The sequence below is a fragment of the Hibiscus syriacus genome, unplaced genomic scaffold, assembly GCF_006381635.1.
Source record: "Hibiscus syriacus cultivar Baekdansim isolate YM2019G1 unplaced genomic scaffold, ASM638163v2 tig00013680_pilon, whole genome shotgun sequence".
Lineage (NCBI taxonomy): Eukaryota > Viridiplantae > Streptophyta > Magnoliopsida > Malvales > Malvaceae > Hibiscus > Hibiscus syriacus.
In genome coordinates this window covers 965,559-991,970 of record NW_024062306.1, presented here as the reverse complement: position 1 = coordinate 991,970, position 26,412 = coordinate 965,559, and the positions used below count along the sequence as shown (strand labels likewise).

The 26,412-nt window shown below is 35.4% G+C and overlaps 2 protein-coding genes across 2 annotated transcripts; both read right to left on the bottom strand.

Moving 5' to 3' along the window:
* Positions 1 to 7,586: 7,586 nt before the first annotated feature.
* Positions 7,587 to 9,258, bottom strand: LOC120206297 (BEL1-like homeodomain protein 8). Its single transcript, XM_039205991.1, is given in 5 exon segments — positions 7,587 to 7,769; positions 7,906 to 7,966; positions 8,049 to 8,067; positions 8,070 to 8,439; positions 9,037 to 9,258. Coding segments are annotated over 5 exon segments (855 nt in total).
* LOC120206338 lies at positions 9,028 to 10,271 on the bottom strand. Its single transcript, XM_039206024.1, has one exon. It carries the CDS (start codon positions 9,970 to 9,972, stop codon positions 9,586 to 9,588), a length of 387 nt encoding a protein of 128 aa, XP_039061955.1. The 5' UTR covers positions 9,973 to 10,271; the 3' UTR covers positions 9,028 to 9,585.
* Between the last annotated feature and the right edge of the window lie 16,141 nt (positions 10,272 to 26,412).

The following is a 26,412-nucleotide window of genomic DNA, read 5'->3' as shown; positions in this document are numbered from 1 at the left end:
GTTAAATTCCATCACCATATTCATTTATTAAATTTTTCAGAAATTCACTTTGAAACTCATTTTCTTTAATCTTTCGTAACTCCTTTATGTTTTGATTTCTAAGATAACTTAAGCTTCCTTAAGATTAATTATCTATGATCAAACTCAACTTTTAATTCCACAAATAATGAGTTCATAAACTCACCTTATCTCTTGAAGCTCACGGTTGGAGAAGAAGAAGAAAGAAAGAAAGCTCTGGATAATTCTCTCATTTCCCACGTGCTTATTACCCTTTATAAAGGGAAATAAAATCTTTCGTGAGAAATGACCATAATACCCTTATTACTTCCAAACTTTGTTATTAAATCCAACACCAATATTTTTTTCATTAAAATCCCTAAACTTTTAATCTTTCTGAGATTGGTCACTAAATTACCAAAAATTCCATTTTGGTCATTGACCAGACTTTTGGGATGTTACAAATCTCCCCTCCTTAAGAAAATTCGTCCTCAAATTTTCACTGCATACATTTATAATATCATCTCTCCTAATATTTTCATGTTGATTCCCTTTCTTAATCTTTCCTGTTACCGCTAGCAAACTTACCTTTTTCCGCAACTCAAATCTTCATATACATCCACATTTATAAGTCCATATAATACATTTATATATAGACAGTAACCCTAATCCTCATTCATCAATTATGAATCAATTGATCTTCTTCATCATTCTCTTTGTGCTTTGCACATAAATCAAGCTTTTGCTCATTCTTAATCATTGTCTGAATTACTATACACACAAATTTTTTTATAACCCTTACATATTTACTCAAAGAATAATCACCCGTTCTTGTTCTTCTAATAATTGAAAATCGTATCGTTTCAATATCAAACTTATAACTTATCTCTCAATATACCTCTTGTCATACTGATCTTTTAAACTACATCTTTGACTTTTTTCTTATCCCTTTATTCTTTCATTCATTCAAAATCAAAATCTTTTATACACATATTATATCTTTTCTTATCATTTATACTCAGCTCTGATTACCGATCTTTATCACGTCTTCATAACTTTGATAATCCACTTTACTTATATAGAACTTCATTCTTTACCATTTCTTGTACTTGTACTTCCTTCCTCAAATCCCCCTTTTTAAAACATACAAATACTTATTTCTTTGTCTCCATCATATCTATATGATCAAAACCATATCCAAATCCACATCATACTTGATTAACTTAACTTTATATTTTCTTCAAATCTTATAACTTTATTATCCATACTATTACAATTAATCAGTAACAACTTTTAATTTAGGGCATAAGCCCAAATCAGACTACTCATATTCATCTTCTCAGTTGAAATCCAATCAGTGCAATTTACTCACTTATCCACCCACACTCTTATTCATATACATATTATTCTATTGTCTCTTTCATTACCTTACATTTCTGTGATCAAAATACATAATCATGTCTCAATTCACACCATAATTAGTTAATTTACCCTGACAACATTTTATAATCCTTCAACTTAATACACTTATCATCACATAATTATGTTAGTCACCACCAAATATTCCAATCTAAAACATAAACCTTCATCGAACCATTAATATATATTCCTTTCAGTCGAAATTATCCCAGCGATAGTTTACTTAACTTATCAAATCCACATTTTCTCATACTTCATGAAATTTCCGTTGTTCCAACTCAACATTCTAACTTCCTTTATTATAAATGATCACTGATGTACCAATTCTTAAACTCTTCTTATCAACCCTTAGTTTTACTCAAACATACGAATCCTCATCTTCTTCACTATGTCACATTATAATTCTCAAAATATACAACTGTATCCCAATCCTCCTCATCTTTGGTTGTCTTATCCTGACAACATCTTAAAATTTTATATTTCTATATATATATTTCCATCACATAATCTAGTTAGCCAACGCTAATTCTTTCCATCTAAAATGCAAACCCTTATCATATCCATATTCTTGCTTAAACATAGTACTATCCTTTTGTCTTAAATTCATAAACTCTATCTCCATATCTCTTATACACTTGTCACTGATGCATCTATTCTTGAATTCTTATACAAATACTCACCACATCCTTTGATCTTTTTAACAATCTTATGGTGACACTTGTTCACCATATTCTATCTTATCCACGTAATAACAAAACTACTCCATATCGTGTGTCCGATTCAAAACAATGAAAACTTTCTATCATTATTCAGATATGGTTTCAACTTTCTGAAATCAACTTTTGATCTTACTAGGCATTTCCTGAGGTGTCCGCTCTTCATCCTGCCTGGCCAGGGCAGGTGAATAGCTATAACAATCAGGAATATCACATTTCCCTTTATTTCGGAATTATCATAATTATACTTCTATTATAACTTAGCAATCTAATTCTATTAGCAAGATAACACACTCCTTACACTATCATATCAGAAATTTCCACTCTATGTTGGCATGTACACATCTTTAAAACTCATTTGACTTCGTTTTAAGCCTAGAATCGACTAAACCTTAGCTCTGATACCATTAAATGTAATACCCCCAACCCATACCCGACCGGATACGAGTCTGAGGTGTCACATTGACTTTTCAAACTTTGACTCCTGACAAAATTCAAAGAATATTTAAAGCTTTAATTAAAGTAAAAACAATTTATTTACATAACTTGACCACAATAACTAAAATTAATCAGAGCATATTAACTCAATTCTTTAGTACATGCCAATTATATTCAAAATAACCAAAAATCATTTAAATCATCTATTTTCTTATCTGAAATTTGTAAGGGAGATGCTGACCTGTCTTGCTCTCTTAGATATTCTTCTAGCTTTCCGAAACCTACGTGTGAAACACTCACATGCTAAGTCGATGACTTAGTGAGGCAAATAAAAATTATAATGCACTTGATAACATTTAACAATGCATGCATGTTTCATTCTATCATGCTATACTAAATCACCTTATTTCATTATAGCATACAAAATCATATCAGATTACTTAACAAAATATACCTACATACACATAAAGCATCATCAACAGTTTATCTTTTAATCACATACTTTTATACTTAACCCCTTAATCAAACAATATACACACACACAACATTTATCATATCACAAACATATATTTATTATTATCTCCTGATTAGCCCATGGACGTATGTGAGAACTATAGGTATGTGAGTCTATAGAGGTTGTGCATTAATGCTGTCACCACAGCTCGTATAATTGCACCGAAGTGCCACGTAGACTTGCACCGGAGTGCCGCGTAGAATTGCACCGAAGTGCCATATAATAATGTCCATAAGGACCATATATCATTCCTTAAGAATCATATACATATACTAGGGATCAAGTATGTGTCTCACAAGACTTCACACATGTTCCAAAGAATATATATATATATCCCGAAGAACCGCGTAGAAAATTCCTTAAGAATCATATACATATGCTAATGGCCAAATATGTGTCGCAAAGGACCTCATAGATGTTCCATATGATACCTATATGCCCCGAAGGACCGCGTAGACCCTCGACTCTTGGCATGCCAACTATACCCCAAAGCTCTCAAGACACATAACATGGACACTATCTTTTATATCCTTGCACATATTCATGTAAACATATCACATATTCATATAAGCTCGTAGCTTCATTCACACATACATGTAATCACGTAGTTCACTTACACATAGCACATTTTCATGTAATTCACAGATATCCCTTAGCTTATATCTCTTGATCATTTAATCATAACTTCTTATCACATATCTCATAGTCATGTCTTCGTATATTCATTTCATCACACAGACTCATAGTTTCTGGTCATATTATTCACATTCTCTGACTTATCTCTTATGATCTGGTAATCACTACACTTATTTCATATAACTTATTACCAAATAATTCACATATAAACACCTAGATAACTTCACATAGCTTATATAAGTTTCCTGAATCCTTTCATATTACTGATAACGTATATCATATAGGTATATAATAACTTATCTCATTTCGTCTACTTTATGCTTTATTTCTTTATATTCCCTTAGATTATATAACTTATGTCGTATTTCTAAACATATATATTACACTTAATCATATTTTATTTATATACTACTTTAATCCATTTAATTAATTCAATTTTCATACATTCCTTATAACCTTTTCATATAACCCCATAGATCTTTAGCATATAATTCCATAAATCTTTAGCATATAATTTATCATATATGTATATATATCATCGCTTTATATTCAAGTTCCCTAATAGATATATTATTCTCATTCCATTCTATAATTCAATCTTATTTAGTTTCCTCAATTCTCATTAAATCAAATAACTCTATTTTACTAATTCTCATAACCATGTATTTCACGTAGTCTTATATTTCATTATCTTATTACTTATATTTATTCTCCTATGATTCTTCATAAACCTTTATTTCCATTTCCATATATCTCTTGACTTATCTTCTATATTCATATAATTTCATAACTTATTTGATATTCTCTCATTAACACTTACTAGTGTGTGTACATAAACCACATAGCACATACAAACCATATCAATTCATATAATCAAGCATACATACACTCATATTCAACTTATACCTTTAATCATGAATTCATATGTAACTCTTCAGGAAATAGACTCATCGCAAGTCTTCTTCCCATCACCCATCATATACTATTGAATATGCACTCACCTGGCCTCACTAGTCAATTACAATATCTTATCTTTCCCTTTGATCGATCTTACTTGACAATGATTCCGGAACTCGTTCAGACTCTGAATCTACATAATTATACATTTTCAAGACAATTATTAGATACATACACCTTGTAATTTGATACTAGCAACTTAAACGAACTTAATAAACTCATATTCACATTTTTCCTTAGGGGTGCATCGATTCACAAAATGGCTTCGAATTTTCATGCATCGATGCATCCCCTTAATGCATCGATGCACCTTCAAAATTTGTCTTGGTGCATCGGTGCATACTCAAACTGCATCGATGCATTCCAGGTATTCAGTGTTCTTCTTTTAAGAGTGCATCGATACATATTGAATGTGTACCGATGCATCATGCCCAGAAATTTTATTCAAGCCCGAAAATCATCAACTCTTCACTCAATTCTTCTATTTTAAGCCCCTAACATGTCATTAAACTCAACTACCACTTTATAAACCAACTTATATCCATATAAGCTATCTTTATCTTTCATATCTCTTCATGATTCTTAAAATTAAGAATCATTCCCAATTTTCCATGTTATCCAAACTTTGATTTAACACTTATAACTTCTTATTCACACCTATGACAAGTTAAACACCATCACCACATTCATTTATTAACTCTTTTTCAGAAATTCACTTTGAAACTCATTTTCTTTAATCTTTCGTAACTCCTTTATGTTTTAATTTCTAAGATAACTTAAGTTTCCTTAAGCTTAATTATTATCTAATGATCAAAACCCAACCTTTAATTCCACAAATAATCAAGAGTTCATAAAACTCACCTTATCTCTTGAAGCTCACGGCTGGAGAAGAAGAAGAAAGAAAGAAAGCTCTGGAGAATTCTCTCATTTCCCACGTGCTTATTACCCTTTATAAAGGGAAATAAAATCTTTCCTGAGAAATAACTATAATACCCTTATTACTTCCAAACTTTGTTATTAAATCCAACACCAATATTTTTTCATTAAAATCCCTAAACTTTTAATCTTTCTGAGATTGGTCACTAAATTACCAAAAACTCCATTTTGGTCATTGACCCGACTTTTGGGATGTTACACGAATGTTCTCTACCTCTTTTGTTTTTGGTTGCATGTTATATGTGGTGATGGTTTGGGTAGAGAATGATGATATCTCTACATATGGTATGGTTTTCTGATTGATTCGGTAGGTAAACCTCAATTTTTTGGGATTATTGACATTTTAAAAATGGTTTTCAGATTAGGTTCTGACTTGGTTAATTTTGACTGATGGGGTTTTATATTTTGCACTATTTTGGGTACGTTGATGATGATGGCGGCGGCTCACGCGGCTAGGGAGTAGGGCGGTGAAGCTCACGCACTGGCTGGATGAGCGTGTGCATCTCACGCGCCGAGCGGACAGTCTATATTCCTTGATGGCGGTGGCTATTGATATGTTTAGGGTTTAAAACCCTAACCCTTAGGTGATCTAGACCGTTGGATGGGTCCAGATCCAAGGGTTGAGATTGGGGCGGTTGGCAGCTAATGTGGGAACCCTAACGGGTTTGGGTTGAGTGCTTGGCCTGGTGCTGGGCCTGAACCGGGTCGGGTTGATTTCCTGGTGGGCTGTTGGGTCATTCGGGTCAGATCTTGGGCCGAGTTGGGTTGATTAGTGTACTGTTGGGTTGTGTCCTTGTGGGCTTCAGGTTGTAATTTGGGTTCCATTTGGGTTGTTTGGGCTTTGTAATTTAGGCATGCAATAATGTAATAATATTAATAAAATTAAAAATAAGAATAATTATTATTATTATTTAAGAAGTAGAACGTGGACAAAAACGGGTATCTACAATATCAATGACATGAACTCCATCCTTTCTCCTTATATAAGGTTCTGCTACTCAGATACTTGATTCTTTTGCTCTACTTATTTGGTTCATTTTTTAGACAGGTGAAAGCAATTAATGGGTGCAAAAATTAGGCTTGTGGCTCTTGCTTTAGCATATTGATGGAGAGTTCCTGCTTGACAGCAAAGGTTATAAAAGAGGATGTACCGGAGCATGAACGCACCATTGTTGACAGCCGGCGGCTTCTAGGCAAAGCCAAAAGTGGGTATCCTAAAGAAAGCAGCGTGAACAACCACCATTACATTCCTAGGGAGAATTTTAACTACCCTGGTGGCGATGGAGATGGAAGTGGGTAAAATTAATGGGATGATCAATAATATGGGAATTAACCGGTTATACTGCATGGTTTTTCTACATCTAAACATAGTTATAATATAATTATTTTCTGTACGTGTAGCTTGAATAAAGACCGATAGAACCAGCAGAATGTTCCCAAATTTATATTGAGAATTTGTAGTTTCGGGGTATATCTAAGGATGTCAATCTTTCCAACCCTCAAAACAAACATGTTCGTATACGGTCAAGGTGGCCTGCAACCGTGTATTAGTAATTGTCACATTTTGAAAATTTATCGTAAGGAATAGCTAGGCTAGCTGCCCACTCCACTCATTTCAACTTCAGTACGATCGAACATAAGCTCAACCAACAAATTCGTGAATCATTCGGCCTCCGAACTGTCCCCGAAGTTGGTACTCGTGTGGCTGATATTGTAGCTGATGTTGGAAGACTTCTGCACTTTCTACTCCATGCTTGAGACCCAAGGTAAGTGACACAGCTCCAAGGCCACCCGTCTCAAGCCTGCTTTGGTCGTGAGGTGTAAAACTAATCAATGAGCCGTCCATGCTTGATGAGATACGAAAATCCATACTAGAGTGTTTCTCGTGATACCGGCGTTCAGCGTCATAGGCACCTTCCGTAATCCCAGCAATAGCCATGTTTGAGCAAGCCAATTGCTTGTCGGATGTTGTGTTATACATGAGCTGTTGATAGATGTTCTTCATTGGGCCGAATGGTTATGGCAGTAGTAGATTTTGTATCAGTTTTGATAGAGTTCTGATTGCTTGCTTCCAAGCCTTTGCTCTCAAGCATGTGTATTTCTTCAACCATCGGTTTCCAAACTCGAACTCGAGCGTTTATGAACCAGTTAGAAACCTGCATTCAGAAATCAAATTGTTGAAATCATGAAAACAAGCCAATCAAACACTTAACTGTGCTACATTCCAATTCAATCACACAGAATCGTTAGGCCAAATACTTTAGACCACAAAACAGGAAGCAGTGAGCTCACCTGGTTTCGAGCAAGACCGGTTCGATTTGCCAACATGTGCTTATCCGTGTCTGTGGGGTACCTATAAGAAAGTAGATACAGAAATTCACACCAAATTATATTACAGGACATAATGAAATGCTAAGGAAGAGAAGTTGATTTACGGATGAAGAAAATGCTCAAGAGCCAAGCTCTAAGAATTGCCACTGCACGTTCCGGTAGGCCTCTTTGGGGCCTCCAGCCTTCTTGTTGAGGTTCAAGGAAGCCCGTGTTAACCCCACCAGATTTCTGAACCCCATATTTCATCCTAGATATATTTATATCACCTTTGCTACTGCTAGCACCGGTAGTTGGGGACAATAAATCCTCCCTAAGGGTTCTAGATAAATGCCTGACACGGTCCGAGATAGCGTTCCTTAGGCACCGAAAGTTCCTTTCTACTGTCTTAAGAGCCAAGGAAATGTATGGAGTTGCAACACTTAGACAATCTACAGATTCGAAAGACGAAACCACCATTTGCATCTGCTGATAATATAGCTTGTATCGTCTGCAAACCTTTCAATTGCACGGCATATACAAGTTCTCATTAGAGTAAAACAGTAAGACAAAGAACACAATCAATTATCTTGATGAAGATTGATGCTATTAGGATTAGGTCCAAAAACAATAATGGTTCACAAGGAAACACGATGTAAGAACAGTGATTTCACTGTAGTATTCACTTATTGATCAAAGAAGTTGGCCAAGTTGGGAAAATAAATAGTAATACAGATATGCATAGCCTGTTATGTCAACCTACAATGGGTCCTTCATCAAAGGCAAGAGGACAACTTATTCGGGTTTAAACTTTTAAATAAAGTAGATTTGAAAGTGTGGTCATCACTTTTAATTGAGATGTAATTTTGGTTTGAAGGTATATACAGAGACGAAGAGTAACTGATATCCAGCGTCTAACTGCTGTTTCAAAATGACTTAAATTTCATTCATCTTCGGGTCTTTATTAATGTTAAAATAACTTCAAAATAAACATACGTGATAGTTTCCTTCATTAACGTTCATTAAAAAAAATGCAGATAAGAATTAAATAGCAATGTATAAATGAGAAGAAGAAGAAATGATGACCAACCTCATCCTGCAATATAAAAGCTTTGCCTTCTTTTGTTGGTACTCAGAGCTGCCCCCAACGCTAACATCAACTGTACTAATTTCATTAGAACTGCAAAGACCAGAGACCGAAGCCCCGGAGTTATTTCCCTTAATAGCTCCATCTTCCATATCAACTGCATTGGCAACAGCAACCGAGGCTGAAACACCGATGCTATTGGAGACCCCATCGGATGTCTCGTGAACTTTACCAAGCTTTGAGTTGGTCATATGACAGTATTGACCCAATAGTTCTTGTGCTGGTTTAAGAACCTTGAATTCTTGAGAATAGTTGCATATCCGGTGAATGGACCAAGGGGGTGAACGTAAGTTGAATTTCCGCTACTTTTACTGATTATAGACGGCTTCTGCATCGAAAACAAATGGCCAGCTTTAAAGCTTTTGAATCACGATGAGGTTCCTTGAAGGCATGCTGAGAACCACGCTGGTCCTCTGTGAATTGAGCCGCACCATAAATTTTCGACGAAGGATTCGACGAAAGAGCTAGAGAGAGCCCTTGGATAGTACTTGAAGTTTCACCCCACTGTGGACAGTGCTCTAATAGCGGCCTATTCGTCCAAGCACCAGCGTTATCAAAATGCAAAGCACTAGCCTGAGTACCCACAGAAGCTGTGGCAACATCATAAAGTGAAGATGAACAAACTGCAATTCCCCACAATGCCTTTTGCTATCCTGTCTACAAATGTCACTCCCAGTCCCAAAATACTGCATAGCTGCACATTCGTTGCTTTCCCTTGCATTATTTGACAGCACCTCCCCAATAAACATAGGGTTTTGATTGTTTTCCCTGCCACCTAATCCACTTGCATAACCCACCATCAGATTTCCACAACTTGGTGGGTCACCAGAGACTTTAGCAGAAGCATTTTCCTGTGGCGGAACACGGATGATACCTGAGTAAACAATAGTTGGCTCGTGAAGCATCTTAGCATTCCTAAGATTACGAACTTGAACAAGATCTGAGTTTAGCCCCGAATGGACCGAGGAGTCTTGCTCCAAACTATTGGGGAAATCCTCAAAAATGGTGAACCCTCAACTTTTCTCGCCTGCTTGTTGTGCTACATGAGATTCAGGTTTGAACTTGCTCGTATCCATAACCAAACTCATGCAAAGCTAGCTTTTAAGAGGTAAATGAAACCAAGCAGCTCGTCAAGTTCAACAATCTGGAGATACAAAACAAAACAACGAATATAAAACAGATTGAAAGGAAACAAATCAAAAACACAGAGAACAGATTGAAAGGAAAGAAAGAGATAAAGAAAGCACAGTGGTGAAAGAAAGTTAAAGTTTTTATGTATATATATATATATATATAAGAGAGAAATCAGCTAAAGCCTACACTGCAAAAAGTACATGTAAATGGAAATCACAAGCTTCACGTCAACCTCCGGAATATAAACCCTAATTCCTCAAAGCCGACGAAACCCCCGTCAGTTGCAAGCTCTATTGAAAAACACCCTACTTTTTAAAGCTTAAGATCTAAGAAAATAACATCAAGATTACAGAATCTTTAGCTTATATTTTTCGCCTAAGTGGTATATATATAAACATTTTTTTAAATCAAGATGTCATGAAGAATGAAGCCCCACAAACTGAGAAAAATAAGACCAAACTCAACATCCACCGATCAAGAACAAGATCCAACAGCTACCCTAAGTTTCTAACAATGGAGTAATAATTAGTTTTTAAGAAAAGAAAAATAAGACGTATTATAACTTGTTATTATCCATAACTTAAGTTACCTATTTCAAGATATCGCTGGTGTTGTTAAGATGTGAGATCTCAAATATATGAATTTTCACCAGTAAGAAAAAATATTCATTAGAAAAGAAAGAACCTTTGAGGGGATAATAATTGTGGGAAAAAGAAAAGAGAAATGTGCTTTGAATTGAAAGACTGAATCTTCAAGTGTTGAATTCCTATGTCCCCTGGTAGGGTCCATCTTTAACCTAATTTTTCATGCTTGAAAGTTATAGCTAAACTACGTGGGGGTGGGTTTTAGATGAACCGGCCTTACTTAATTAGGATAATTGTAGTCATTGCTTTAAGATAAAGACACCTTTAATAATGCAACCTCGTAAGTAACAACCCTTTTAAATTTGTTTTTCGGTAAACTACGTATAAAAGTCCAACTTATTTCGTGTTATGTTCTGGTTCACTCAATTACTTTTTTTTAATTATATTTGATATTATATTTTGATCATCATTATTAAAAAATAAATAAAATTATTGATGTGATAATTTTTTTAGTTTTTAATTATAATAATATAACATTATATTATAGTGACATTTAGTATCATAATTAATTTTTTAACGATGAGTGACCAAAACATAACATTAAATATGATTTTGAAAAAAAATAATTTGGTAACCAAAACATAATCAAAATAATACGTGGGTGACTAAATATGAAATTTACCCTTTAGTTTTTTCTCTATTCTCTATTTTTTTGGGGGTAAAATAACATTTTTTTATAATAACAGTAAAATTAATATTAGATACAACATTTAGAATCCTAATATAATCCTAAATTTAAAAAATATATATTAATAAAAGACGAATAAATCCCTACTTTATAAAAGGAAAAACATAAATGTGATATGCACGAATTTGTTTTTGTCAAGTAATTGTATATAAAAATTATCTTTAATGGTGTCTGCATCTATCACCTAAGGTTATTTAGTTATTCTCTTTTATAAAAACACTTAATGTATTATTTTTATTAAAATAAAACAATAATATGATATAATTTTAATCAGCAAAATTAATAATTTATTAACATTTATTTATATCATATACTCAAGCAACAAATAAAACATGATAAAATATAGTTTTTGCCTATTTAAAAACAAAGAAGTTATTTTTTAAAATAAATCATCAATTTTTTTTCGAAATAGTAAATATCCTAAATTATTATCAAGATTTAAAATCACAATCGTAAATTAAGCATATGATTAGGATAATTTCTTATGATCATTGAAACAAAACTAGCAACTTAATATCACATAAGGATCATATAAGGAAAGATTAAAATCCAACCAAGAAAACTCGAACAAAATTAGATACAAACAGATCTGATCGCATCAAGCTACTGAAAGACCACCAGCAAACCGCAAATCAGACTTGAGCGACGTGAAAAGTTATCCATAAATGCTTAAACAGGTATTCAAATCCAATCTGATGGTCCAAAGTAAGGAAGATCAACAATATAACAGATAAATACCATCTTAATCGATCGATGCGATGTTTAATCAACCCTTAAAAAATAAAAACAACTGCTAAAAACCAAAAAATGTCAAAAGATAAAAAAAATATACTATAAAAATAGTAAAAAAAATACCACAAAGATTGAGGAAAATGTACCACAAAGATCTACCAATAAGAAAAAACTATCAAAAATGAGAAAATTATGAGAGTTTTTCCTAAAAACAAAGAAGTTATTGATTGTACAGTCACATAAAACAAAGACATTCCTCTTTATAAAGCATCGTTATTGTATGTAATGAAAAAAGATGGCAATATAAAAATTATTAAAAATGTTACATATGTAATTAATTTTTTAATAGAAATCAATAATTTTATTTTAAATAGAAAATATTATAAATTATAACATAATAGTAAATTAAACACATAATCAATATAATTTCCTATAATCATTGAAACAAAACTAACAACTTAAGATCACAAAATAACCATACAAGAAAATATTAAAATCTTATCAAGAAAACTCGAACAAAGATAAATACAAATAGATCTGATCGCATCGATAAATGTACCACAAAATAGGGACAAACCGTAAATAAGACTCAAGAGATTGAAAAGCTATCTACGAACGTATAACAGGTATCCAAATCCAATATGATGATCCAAAACAGGAAAGATCAACAATATAACAGATAAGTTTAATCTTGATAAATCTTAACGATGTTAAATCAACCCTTAGAAGAAAAAAATAAATGAAAACAACTGTCAAACAACCAAAACACATACCAAAATGTACAAAAAAAAAATGTCATAAAGACAAATGAAAACATTCATTATAAATAAAATTATAAAAAAATAAAAATAAATAAAAAGACATAAAGAATATCGAGAGTCAGACAATTAACCGTGGTTGTTCATAAAAAAAGATTAACAACTTGCCAATGAAAAAGATAATTCATGAAATTAATTTTTAATAAGTAATATTTAGATAAAATCATATTTTGAAGATATATTTTAATAAATAAAAGGCAAAAATAGTTAGATGAGGTGACGAAAAAAAATCTATTCTGTAGAGTGTTGGAGAAAATATTTTTTGATTTAGATAAGTCAACGTCGGAAGCCAGTCGGAATATTCTGTGTTTTGAAACTTTCATCTCCACTTTTAAAGTATTATCCGGCGGAACACCTGACAATTCTCCATCTCTGTTGTAGGTGTAGCCGACTACGACATTACGGTTGGTCTCTTGAAGACCAGAAGATAAGGGCATTGGGTGTTGTCGAAAATGAAGAATCTAAAGACGTCGAGTGTTCCGATTAATTTCTCCTAAACGTAGACTGATCTGATCAACTTCCTCCCTTTCACCATATTTTTCCTACATCAAAATTTGATTTTTTTTTCACTGCCTCATATCAGCCATTTTTTTTTCAAAGCTATCTCAACATTTTTGCCAATAAATTAAGCCACCTGATTTTTATTTTAATGTTGGAGAAAAACAAATAGATTAAAGTGTGAGATGGAAGGCCTTGTTGGATGGGAATTCATAGAACAGAGTTGGGGAACTGTACGGGCAACTGGGGATGATGAGGTCAGCAGGAAGTAACGCCTGCATTCCAAGCTGACGGCCACGCAATTCCTTGCTTTTTAATCTCTCCTCTTTCACCCATTCCCAGCAACGTTGGGCACCGCGTCTCCGGTCTCCGGTCTCCCCTCCTTTGAACGGCAACACAAGCCCCTCGAACTCTCTCTTATATATTGCAATCTGCATAATGCCTTTGAGTTCACATGAAACCCAAGTTGATGCGGACACAGGTAATAATAATACCTAAACTTGCCCCACACACCAACAACAGTGAACATCCAGAAACTGCTGCTGTCAAAGGTTTTGCTCACATGGATGAAGATAGTATGAACTTAATGGATCAAAACATAATTATTATTCCTCGACTGTGAATGAGGCAATTAAATATACCATATTATAGTGTGTCAGTCACAGTAGTCCAATCAAATAATAAAAGGAAGTTAATGGAATTTAATCTTCTGAAAAATCATTAGGATCACGTTATCTCATTTACTGCAAATGAAGTGATAAAAGTCCCATCAACACTGCACCAAAAACTCCCATCAAAACCCAAATATAGAAACGATTTTAGTCCTTCTATTCTATTACGGTGTTCTCCTCAAAAATCACCGGTGATCGGTATATTTATCGATCTAATACTGATTAGATTATATTTCTCGATCTAATACCCGTAGCAGTAAAATGCGCCTCCTGTCTCGCGTTATATATTGATTTAGCGCCACGTGGGGTATAACGCGCCCCTGTCCCGCGCTATACGCTGACATGGGTTACATGTGGGTATAGCGCGACCCCTGATTCGCGCTATACGTCACGTAGGGGTATAGAACGGATCAGAGGCCGCGCTATACCTAGTTATCTGACACGTGGGGTATAGCGTGGTACAGGGGGCGCGCTATACCTTTAATTACCCACCCGTCTACACCCCAATCCTCCTTATAAATACCTCAATCCTCAATCACTTTCAGCACGACAAATTCTCTCAATTTCTCTCAAATAATCTCTCTGTTTAAGGTATATTTTATAATATTTTTAATATTATGTATTTAATTTATTTAAGTATTTTACTTTATTTAATATTTTACTAATATAATTCTTTTACAGATATATAATGAAAGGCACTCTATTTCGCTTAGATGGAAATCATATATCTCGACACTTTGCTGATACGGTAACATTTTAACGTTTCAATTTAATTTAAATTATTAGTAATAATTAGTTGATTTATTTAATGCATGATTATTAGATTAAGAATTAATTTTTGTAATTATTTATTTTTAGGAGAATGACCGTGTATTAGATCCTTTTATTAGGAATCTTAAGTTAGTGATACATAGTCGTGTCTTGTCGTATTTAGTAGAGGCTGGATTTGGTTACATAGGTAGATATCAGGGTCACTGTAAGATAGAACCAGACCTTATTTCTGCCTTAGTAGAGCGGTGGAGGCCGGAGACCCACACATTCCATCTTCCGTGCAGAGAGTGCACGATCACGCTTGAGGATGTTTCTATGCACCTGGGGCTTCCGGTGGATGGAGATGTGATATCAGGGATAGCTTCCGGTTCTTGGACTACTTTGTGTCGGGATAATCTAGGACGTGTCCCGAAAAGTTTTATCGGAGGTATGATACCGTTAAATTGGTTAGATGCCAATTTTCGGGAGTTGAGCGCAGACGCCTCTGAGGATGAGGTTAAGATGTATGCACGGGCATGCATATTGCAGTTGATAGGAGGGTTGCTGATGCCGGATAAATCGTGCAACCTAGTTCACTGCATGTGGTTGCGACATCTTAGCGACTTTCATCTCGTCGGATCATTCAGTTGGGGCTCGGTAGTTTTGGCGTTGTTGTACAGGGAGATGTGTGGAGCTACTGACTACAGGCGTAATGCTATCGGCGGATGTCTCCTACTGCTGCAGTCTTGGGCATGGTATCGATTGCCCTTTTTATGTCTAGTTGTGAATAACTCATTCGTATTTCCACTACTTCTGAGGTAATTATAAAACTGATTTTGTATATTAATAATTTTATACAGCGTATAATAATTTTTTTTCCTTGAATAGGTGGTTTACTGATAGGAAAAATCATCAGGAGCTACCTGATGATTTAGAAAAAATTGGGTGCTAATTGATCAGAAGGCTGGCACACATGTATGAATTTTAATGTTTAAAAATCGATTTTAGATTATAGTTATATAATTAGATTATTATTTTGATAAAAAAAAATATATTATTTGTTTTAGTTTAAATGGGTGTCATATTCTACTGATGATGTGAAGGCGGTGATCCCACCTGAGTTGAGGGGTCCATCAGATGTTTGGATGGCGATGGTCCCTCTGATCTGTTATGCGACCGTCGAGTGGCACTCCACTGGTCGCGTGCTCCGGCAGTTTGGTTGTTTTCAACCAATTCCGGAAGCACCTCGCAATATGGACGAGTTGCATAGCTTAAATAGACACGACAAGACAGATACAGATTGGCTGGTGAGGCATCATGAGTGGGTCGTGTTGTGGGAGGATCGATATCGGCGCCTTCCCCGTAGAGAGCCCATTTTTTATGACCTCTTGATGTATGCTGACGGATATTATGAGTGGTTCAACAGTAACAGGAAACTGTTTCTACTTCCCGATGATGCACGAGGGCAGACCTTTCCGTGACGTCGACAGAGACGTGATCTGACACAACACCATCGTCCCCCGACTCATGGATGGAGAGCAGGTGCTTCTGCTTCATCCTCAGCTTCACCAGCAGGACCTTCACAGCAGCCACCGTAGCCATTTATGATGCCGCAGCTATATATGATGCCGCCATCGCCTTTTCATTACCAGATGCTGCCGCCGCCTTCACCTGGTTTTATGACCCTACCGCCGCCACCGTCACAGATGACGCCTCTTAGAGGCTATTATGGGTCTATGTTTGTAGATCTGACTTGGGGTTCATATGCTAGATATTTAGAGGGTTCAGCCTCATCACCCATGGCCAAAACACAGACACCTCCTGTATAGTTTTGACACTCAGCGATGTCTGGGTTTTCCCAGTTTTCGCAGGCCGATGGGATAGTCAGTCATATACCTCCAGGGTCCTTATTCTATAGAGGTGCTTCATCGTCATCAGCTCCTCATCAACCTAATGTACCAGCTCAGGACGACGACGATGACAGCGAGGAGTCAGAACCAGTGATACGAAGAAATTCTCCTCGAGACCGACAGCCACCGCCCTGCGGAACACATTCGCGACGCAGGCATCGATAGATTTTTTTTATTATATTTGTATTTACTTTATTTTGTTTAATTGTAATTTTTTATTATTTCTCATTTAATACTTACTTTATTTTGTTAAATTTGTTGGACTTTTTTTAATATATTTCAGTTAATTTTGTTTATTACCATTTAATATCAGTTATTGTAATTTGGTTATCATTTACCATTTAATTCTTATTGTAAGTTTGTTGTATTTAAATACCAAATTGTTATTAGTTTGATAAAATTTAATGATTGTGTTCGTTTTTTTAATCTTCATCAGTGATTATCGAATGACATTAACTTGAAGTAAATGCAAATTAAAATACAAGAATTATTATTTGATAAACAAATACATCATTTCCTCATCAATTGTTACTTGATGACAACAGAAGTGGACATGTTTTTCTAGTGTGTCCTGGGTTTCTACAATGGCCACATCTTCTATCTTGTCTAGATCTTTCTCGAATATCCATATCGCAATGAATTCGATTGGATTTTGGACAACCACGCTCACTTAATAAACTCAGATTTGGTACAATCGGAAGCCAATCTTGAACCTCATCAAGGTCTTTATCATTACCTATGGGGGAAAACTCAAATTGGTATACCTTAAAAGCTTCAAATAGTAGGTATACGGGATCCACAAAATGGTTATAGTTTTGACGTGTATGCGAGCAAGCTGCTATCACATGAGAGCATGGATACTTCAGAGCTTGAAAAAACCCGCAGTCGCACGTTCTGTCCCTTAGATTTACTCTTAACGACACAACTTCAATCCCTTGAAGAGGTCGCAGCAACTCTGTGACACGAAACATTTCATGCCTTCTAGAGAAGCTTGTTACAGACATTTCATTTGATGCAACAATTTTTTTCTGTAGATCTGCAACTAATCTAGGGTGATAGACATGACCGCCTTGCATCCATGTTTGAGCTTGTCCCCCGAGCTTCGCAAAAAGCGCCCCCAAACGAAAATATGTAGTTTTTACCAAAGCCGCTACAGGTAAGTAACGTGCACCCTTTAAGATTGAATTGATTGCCTCAGCCAAGTTGGTCGTCATGTGTCCATATCGATATCCACCATCATATACGTTCGTACACATTTCTTTATCGATGAGGCTGATGTAATCGTATCCTTCCTCGTTCTTTGCCCGCAAATCTTGAAACATTGATTCAAACGTTCGAGGAAGTAGTTCGTAACCTGATCAAAAAATGTATAACTTACTAACTTGCTTTCTTTGCAAAATTAAAATGATAAAAAAATGTATAACTTACTAACTTGCTTTCACTTACCCATGCACACAATTAATTGACGCTCATCATTCTTCTTGTACCTTCTATGATAGTTCGCAGCAATGTGTCAGAGGCAATACATATGTTGGACAAAGGGTGGTTGCCACATTGAACCCAAAGACTCCATTGCTGCTTTGATCCCAGCTCCGCGATCTGAAATGACACAAATGTTTTCCCTTGTGATAACATGTGCACGTAAATTTCGGAGGAAAAAAGCCCAAGAATCTGTATCTTCTCCTTCGATAAGAGCAAAAGCAACTGGAAGAATGTTGCGATTGTCATCTTGGACAACTTCCAATAATAAAACTTGCTTGTATTTTCCATACAAGAAAGTCCCGTCGATCTGGACCACAAGCTTGCATTATTTGGCAGCATTAACGCACTGTGGGTAACTCCAAAAAACCCGATAGAATTGGCTTCGATCTCGAAGAACTCGATCATTATGGTATGCATAGGAGGTTTTGAAGTCCACAATTATCCTAGGATTCAACGTCCGCACCAGCCTAAACCAACCTGGAAGTTCATTGTAAGATGCATCCCATTCGCCATGAAGTTTGACAATGACATTTTGTTTTGCCAACCAATCTTTTTTATAGGAGACAGTGTACCCATACTGCGATTGTATAGCTGAAATCAACACTGCAACAGCTATATGAGAGCTTGCTTTTACCATGGGCATGATGACTTGACATATCATTTTAGAGTCCAAGTTGGGATGATCTTGGTTAACCCCTCCAACACAATATGCGTGAAGACCGTTGTATACTGTTAGTTCCCATATGTTCTTTTTCGTCTTCATTTTCGATACGTGAACCATCCAATTGCATCTGTTTTCGCGTCGGGCACAGTAGCATACATATTTTTCGGTCGTCGATCGGTTGACTCTGGACTGAACAAAATTACGGATATTGTAATTTTTTATAGCCATCATCGCTTCTTCTTTGCTTGAAAAACTCCATGCCTAAAGATAACTCACCATTATTTATTGATGAGTAATATCCATAGTCGCCGAGATGAGGTATATCCGCAAATTCTGGCCCGTACATTGCACCATAATCAGCTTCATACATGTATGCAGGAGGGTCAGTTTGTGTCACATTTCCTGGAGTTTCATCTACATCATCATCATCGGAGTTGAATTGCGGTGATTCTGGGTGAATGAATAGTCCAGTCTCAGCACAATCCGCACCAGGCTCACGAAGCGGTTCTTCTGGTGGAGATGATGGTTCCTCCATGCGCTCCACATTTAGGTCGAAGAACCTACTACTTGCATGTCTTCCCCTTGAACTAGAAGGCATATCGACATTGAGATCGAAAAAGTTCGCAGTCGAATGCCTCTCCCTGGAGCTTGAAGCCATCGTGTCAAATGGAAACTGCACAGATTGTTACGTCGATGACATCTCCATATTAAGGTCAAAGAAATTTGCAGATGAATGTCTTCCCCTTGAATTGGACGCGGTGTTGCCATACGGATTGTTTGTGGACCCACATCGATACATATCGTAAGGAGTTGCAAATGAATGTCTCCCCATTATGGCATTAAAATCATTACACATTACTGTAGTCGGGCTGTCAACTTGATCAACTTGTTCAGCCAGCCCATAGTGGGAGCTTAATGATTGACCCCGAACAGTACGTACTTGAACAAAATATGCATACATCTCAATAGTGGCGTCTGAATAATTACTTTGAGCTTCAACCATCATTTGAACATCATCATTGTTCGAAAGTTCGAACGCTATATAAGTTAATGGCAACAATGATGTTGGAAATCTGTACTGCAACGACGACATTCTTCTACTACTTCCAACATGAATCTTCCTTGAAATCTTCGTTATCAGCTCCTCAAGAGTTATGTTTCTCTTGAATGATATTTTAACACGCTCATTTGATATGAAAACAACACCGGTTTCATCTTCTCGAATTTCACCATCATAATAAACAATAGCTGAAAGTCGCGCCATTCTTTGAGTTTAAAAGTGCGGCAATATTATATCTGCAAAAGAAATAACTGAAACAAACCTGATTAAATAAATTATATATGAACGAAAAATATAACACAATAAATTTTTATTACCTGCAACAAACCTGCACCGCAAATAATTTAAATAATATAATTTTATATTAACTGCACCGCAAATATATTAACTGAAACAAACCTGATTAAATAAATTTTTCACATATCAACGTAAATAATTTAAATAATATAATTTTATATTATTACCTGCACCGCAAAACTATTTCGACGTATGCTCCCGCTTTTCAATTTTACAAACATAAAAATTAATTGAAAATAATTAGTATAATATTTTTTCAAATAATGATAATAAACAATAAGTTTAATTAAAAAATTATAACAAAATTACCTTATAACGAAAAATCGATCGAACTTCTAAATCAAATATGAGAAGATTGCCAGAATTATTACTCATTGACGGAATTGTTGTATTAATTTATAAGTTGAGAGGAGAGATACGAGGAGATGTGAGAAACTTAATCGGCGGAGGAGGGTATTTATAACCATATAAGGCGCGGTACCTGCACCGCGCTATATGTAATTATTCAGATAAAAGATATAGCGCGGACCAGGGACCGCGTTAAATATAATTCACCCCTACGTGGCGTATAGCGTGGCCCCCTGATCCGCGCTATACCCATATGTGGCGTACAGCGCGGATCAGGGGGCGCACTATACACACGTGTAACCCATGTCAGCGTATAGCGTGATACAGGGGGCGCGCTATACCCCACGTGGCGCCAAATTAACATATAGCGCGATTCAGGGGGCACGCTTTACTGCTACGGGTGTTGGATCGAGAAATATAATCTAACCGGTGTTAGATCGGTAAATATACCGATCACCGGTGATTTCTCAGGAAATACACATTCTATTATCACCATTTACCATACATTATTTTATTAACACGGTTTTCTCTTTGTTTTTTTAAATTAAAAGTTAGACGTTATATTAATACGTCATATAAGTAGGGCTGTAAATGAGACGAGACAAATTACGAGTTACTGAAGATCGACTTGATCAAGATTTGATAAAATACTCGGATCAAATAGACTCGAATCGAGCTTGAGCTCGACTCGAGTTCTTAACGAGCCGAAATGAGCTACTCGATATTCGACTCGAAAAGCTCGTGAGCAGCTCGAAAATATAATATATTAAGATTTTATATTTTTTTAAAATAAATTATTAATAATATTAATATTTATGTATTGATTTTTTTTAAAAAATACAATAAAATTTTATGTATTTAAGGTTCATGTTTGAGTTTAAGTTTGAGGCTTTAATCAAATTTAGTTTAAGATTTTTTTTCATTTCGAGTTGCTCACGAGCTTCAGTTTATGATTTTGAGTTCGAGTCGAGCTTAAAAATTTTAAGCTCGTGAGTTTTCGAGTTGAATCGAGTTCTGTTTCAGAGTTTTCGAGTCAAGTCGAGCTCAACAATACTCGAATTCGACTCGGCTCATTTACACCCCTACATATAAGTGTGTAAAGATGTTCAAGCAGTTGGTTCAACCTTTGAAAATAATTTATCAAAATATAACAAATCTAAAATTTATTTAAACAAAACTAAAATTACAATTATACCTAAATACAAATTTTGTTTGATGAATGAAATATATAGTTTAAAATAATAAAGCTAGTTGGGGCTGCTATGCAAAACGAACAATCGGTGGCTAGTGGCTAGTAGCTAGAAGTGTGATATCAACCTGCCCTATTTGAAATGTAGCAGAAAATTGGGTTTAATTTAGGGTTTTTATTTTGTCTTCATTTATGGGGAACGTTACATCTTCCTGATGCTCTACTCGTACAACTTCGACGATTTGATTAAACTAACATTTTTTCGTCGAAATTCTCATTTTCTAATACTCTTTGATTAATATTTCTTGAAGCAGTACCGTTTCAGTTGAGGTGGCACAAAAGCGCATCTCCGGAGACGCGTTTTACCTGGGTTTATACTGAGTCGGATGCCATGCAGGTAAGGCGCATCCCTGGGGACGCGTTTTCACGGGGTTTTGATGAGTCAGATGTCACTGGGTAAGGAGTATCCCCGGTGACGCGCCTTTCATTAAATGTCATAAATACCCATCCGTTTTTTCCTAACTACCGCCTCCTCCTCCCCTATATAAACCCCTTCAACCCCTCTCATTCTTTACACCAAAATCATCTTTTCCTCTCTTATATAACTCGAATTCTCCAACTATTTGAGTTTTAAATTTCTTATTAGTGGTAAGAAATTTATTTTAAATTAATATTTTTTAAATAGTTGTTATATTTTATATTTATATAATTATATAAATATTATTTTTTATTAAAATAATATTTATATAATTATTATTTATTTAAATTTATTAATTAATTATTTTTTGTGCTAATTATATTTTTTTGTCTACAGTTATAATGGAAAGTGAAATGTTGTTGCAATTGGATGTAAACCATATCTCCAGACATTTTAGTGATATGATAAAAAAATTATAATTAATTTTAATATTTATTATTATTTTTAATTTAAATTTATCATGAATTTATATTAATTATAAATTTTTATAATGCATATTATTTAGAAAATTGGTCGTATTTTAGAGACATTTATTAAAAACCCACGTATACCGACACCGCAACGTATTTTGCCATATTTGTCTTCTGCCGGGTTCGGGTATATTGCAACAATTATTGGCGGTTGCAAACTCGAACCTGTCCTAATTTCTGCATTGGTTGAGAGGTGGAGGCTCGAGACACACACATTTCATCTTCCATGTGGAGAGGCTACAATTACATTAGAGGATGTCTCTATGCATTTGGGGATTCCCGTCGATGGGAATATTATGTGTGGTATGGCGGATGGTGATTGGCAGTCAATGTGCATGGAGTATCTTGGAGCTGCTCCGCCAGAGTTTAATGGAGGTAGAATAGCTTTATCATGGTTGAAAGCTAATTTTAAAGTTCTGAATGAAAATTCTTCAGATGATGAAGTAAAGGCATATGCTCGAGCTTATATTCTATGAATCATTGGAGGAATATTGATGCCTGACAAACTCGCAACCAGGTGCATTGTATGTGGTTGCGGCATATGATTGATTTTGATGAAGCTAGAATATATAGTTGGGGCGCTGCAGTTTTGGCATTTTTCTTTATAGAAATGTGTTGTGCGACGAATTATAAGAAAACTGCTATCGGTGGATGTCTCATGCTTCTGCAATCATGGGCGTGGTTCCGCATGCCTTTCTTATGCCCGATCGTCAATGAACCATACATATTCCCCTTATTATTGAGGTAATTTTCGAACTAAATTTTAATTTAAATATTTTTAATTAAATAGGGTGATATTTAGTTTATATTATATTTCATAGGTGGTCGATGAAAAGAAAGAACCATAGAGATATACCTATTGGACTATAGGAAATCCGTTTACTTATTAATACAAAAGCTGGGTCTGAGGTATGTTTTGAAATCTGTTTAAATTTGAATATTTTAATTTAAAATGCTAGATATAATTAGAATATTATATTTATTTGAATTGTATATTTATATTGCAGTTTCAGTGAATACCTTATGCGAGCGATAAAGTAAAGGCTTGCATCCCACCCCATCTGAGTGGGTCATTAGAGGTTTGGATGTCAATTGTACATCTTATATGTTATGCTAATATTGAGTGGCATCCAGTTGATCGCGTGCTCCGTTAGTTTGGTTGTACGCAATATATTCCTGGAGCACATAGGAATTTAGACGACATGCATAACATAGATAGACGAGGAAATAAAGAGGTTAATTGGGTGGTGAGACACAAAGATTGAATTACGCTTTGGGATAACCGGTATGCACAGTTGGCCCCTCGACAATTTTACGCTAAAATTGGTCATATGGTTACGGATAACTATATGGACTGGTTTAATGAAAATGGAAAGTCGTTTCTACTTTCGGTGGAAACACGAGGGGTTAACATTCCTAGGCGCCAAGAGAGACGTCTACCTTCTCAATATCATCGTCCTCCGAATCATGGACGGAGAGAAGGCGCTACCGATTCTGCATCAGTCCCACCACAACATCCTTATCCACCGATGATGATGCCACAGGGGTACATGCTCAGCACTCCAATTCAGATGCCATCTCCTCAGGGGTATATGCCAAGCCCACCAGTTTATATGCTATCTCCGCAGGGTTACATGCCTAGCCCGCAGGGTTTTATGACACCATATGGAGGTGCATATACGATTATGTTTAATGATCCAGCATATGGTTCATATGCATCTTATTTGGCTGGTGGTCATTCTCTACAGACACCTCAATCTCCATATGGATCACAGACATTGATGCCAATGTTTTCACAGTTTTCTCAATTTTCTATGAGCGGTGGGATTATTATTAGCACTCCTCCAGGGTCGTTATTTTATACAGGCCCTTCAGCGTTAACTACAGCAAATGAAGAAAATGTTGCTGATGATGATAATAGTGAAGATGAGGAGATTGAAGAACAAAATCCACGAATAAATCCTCAGCGAAATAGACAACCACTGCCATGTGGAACTCATTCGAGAAGACGACATCGGTGATCCAGTTGTATTCTAATCTTATTTAAATAGTTATATTTCAGAAATTTATATAATTTTGTTATGTTATTTAAATGTTTCATGGTTGTTACAATAATATTTTTAATGTTATTTTTTATTCAAATTTAACATTAAATGTTTGTTAAATGATTTTAAAATACAAATTATACTATTCAAAATTTAAAATTAAAATACAAATTATAGCATTCGAAATTTAACTTTAAATTCAACTTAATATTCCAATTGAAATTTAAAATTGTATTCGAAATTAAAAGTTATATTCCAATTATAGTTCACAGTACTTAAATTGAAATTAAATTTATCCATACATATGCTTTTATCCTTAAACATATACATTAAAACATATATTAAAACCAACTTATCAGTTCACATTTATTCGTAAAAACATGTCGATGCTCATTCCATACAATTTCAATGTCAACCAACTTATCACTTCACATTTATTCAATTTATCCATAACATTTTATCCAATTTATTTAAACTTCACATAACATTTTAATTTAAGTTATGAGCTTAAATTTATCCATATGTATGATTTTATCCTTAACTTGCTGAACTTCCAAAAAGAACTTAAATTTTGGTTATAATTTACCTGATTTCACCATCCAGCTCTGTGCCTCTGGGGGACATGAGTGACATAATAGGGCAATGATAACATATTCTCTGACAAAATAATAGAAGGTGCCCCCCGGGAACGCGCTTTCACCACTTTGCCAAGTCCCCTCAGAAATAATAGGTACTGACATGAATAGTCCCCCGGGGGACATGAGTGACATAATAGGGCAATTTTAACATATTCTTTGAAAAAATAATGGAAGGCACGCCCTCGGGAACACGCTTTCACCACTTTGCCAAGTCTCTTCAGAAATAATAGGTACTGACATAAATAGTTCCCCGGGGGACATAAGTGACATAATAGGGCAATGATAATATACTCTCTGACAAAATAATGGAAGGCGCTCCCCCGGGAACGCACTTTTACCACTTTACCAAGTCCCCTCAGAAATAATAGGTACTAATATTAATAGTTCCCCATAGGACATAAGTGACATAATAAGGCAATGATAAGATATTCTCTGACAAAATAATGGAAGGTGTGCCCCCTGGAACGCGCTTTCACCACTTTGCCAAGTCCCCTCAGAAATAATAGGTACTGACATGAATAGTTTACCGGGGGGACATAAGTGACATAATAGGGCAATGACAATATATTCTCTGACAAAATAATGGAAGGCGCCCCCCGGGAACGCGCTTTCACCACTTTGCCAAGTCCCCTCAGAAATAATAGGTACTGACATAAATAGTTCCCCTGGGGACATAAGTGACATAATAGGGCAATGATAACATATTATCTGACAAAATAATGGAAGTCGCGCCTCTGGGAACGCGCTTTCACCACTTTGCCAAATCCACTCAGAAATAATAGGTACTGACATGAATAGTTTCCCGGGGGACATAAGTGACATAATAGGG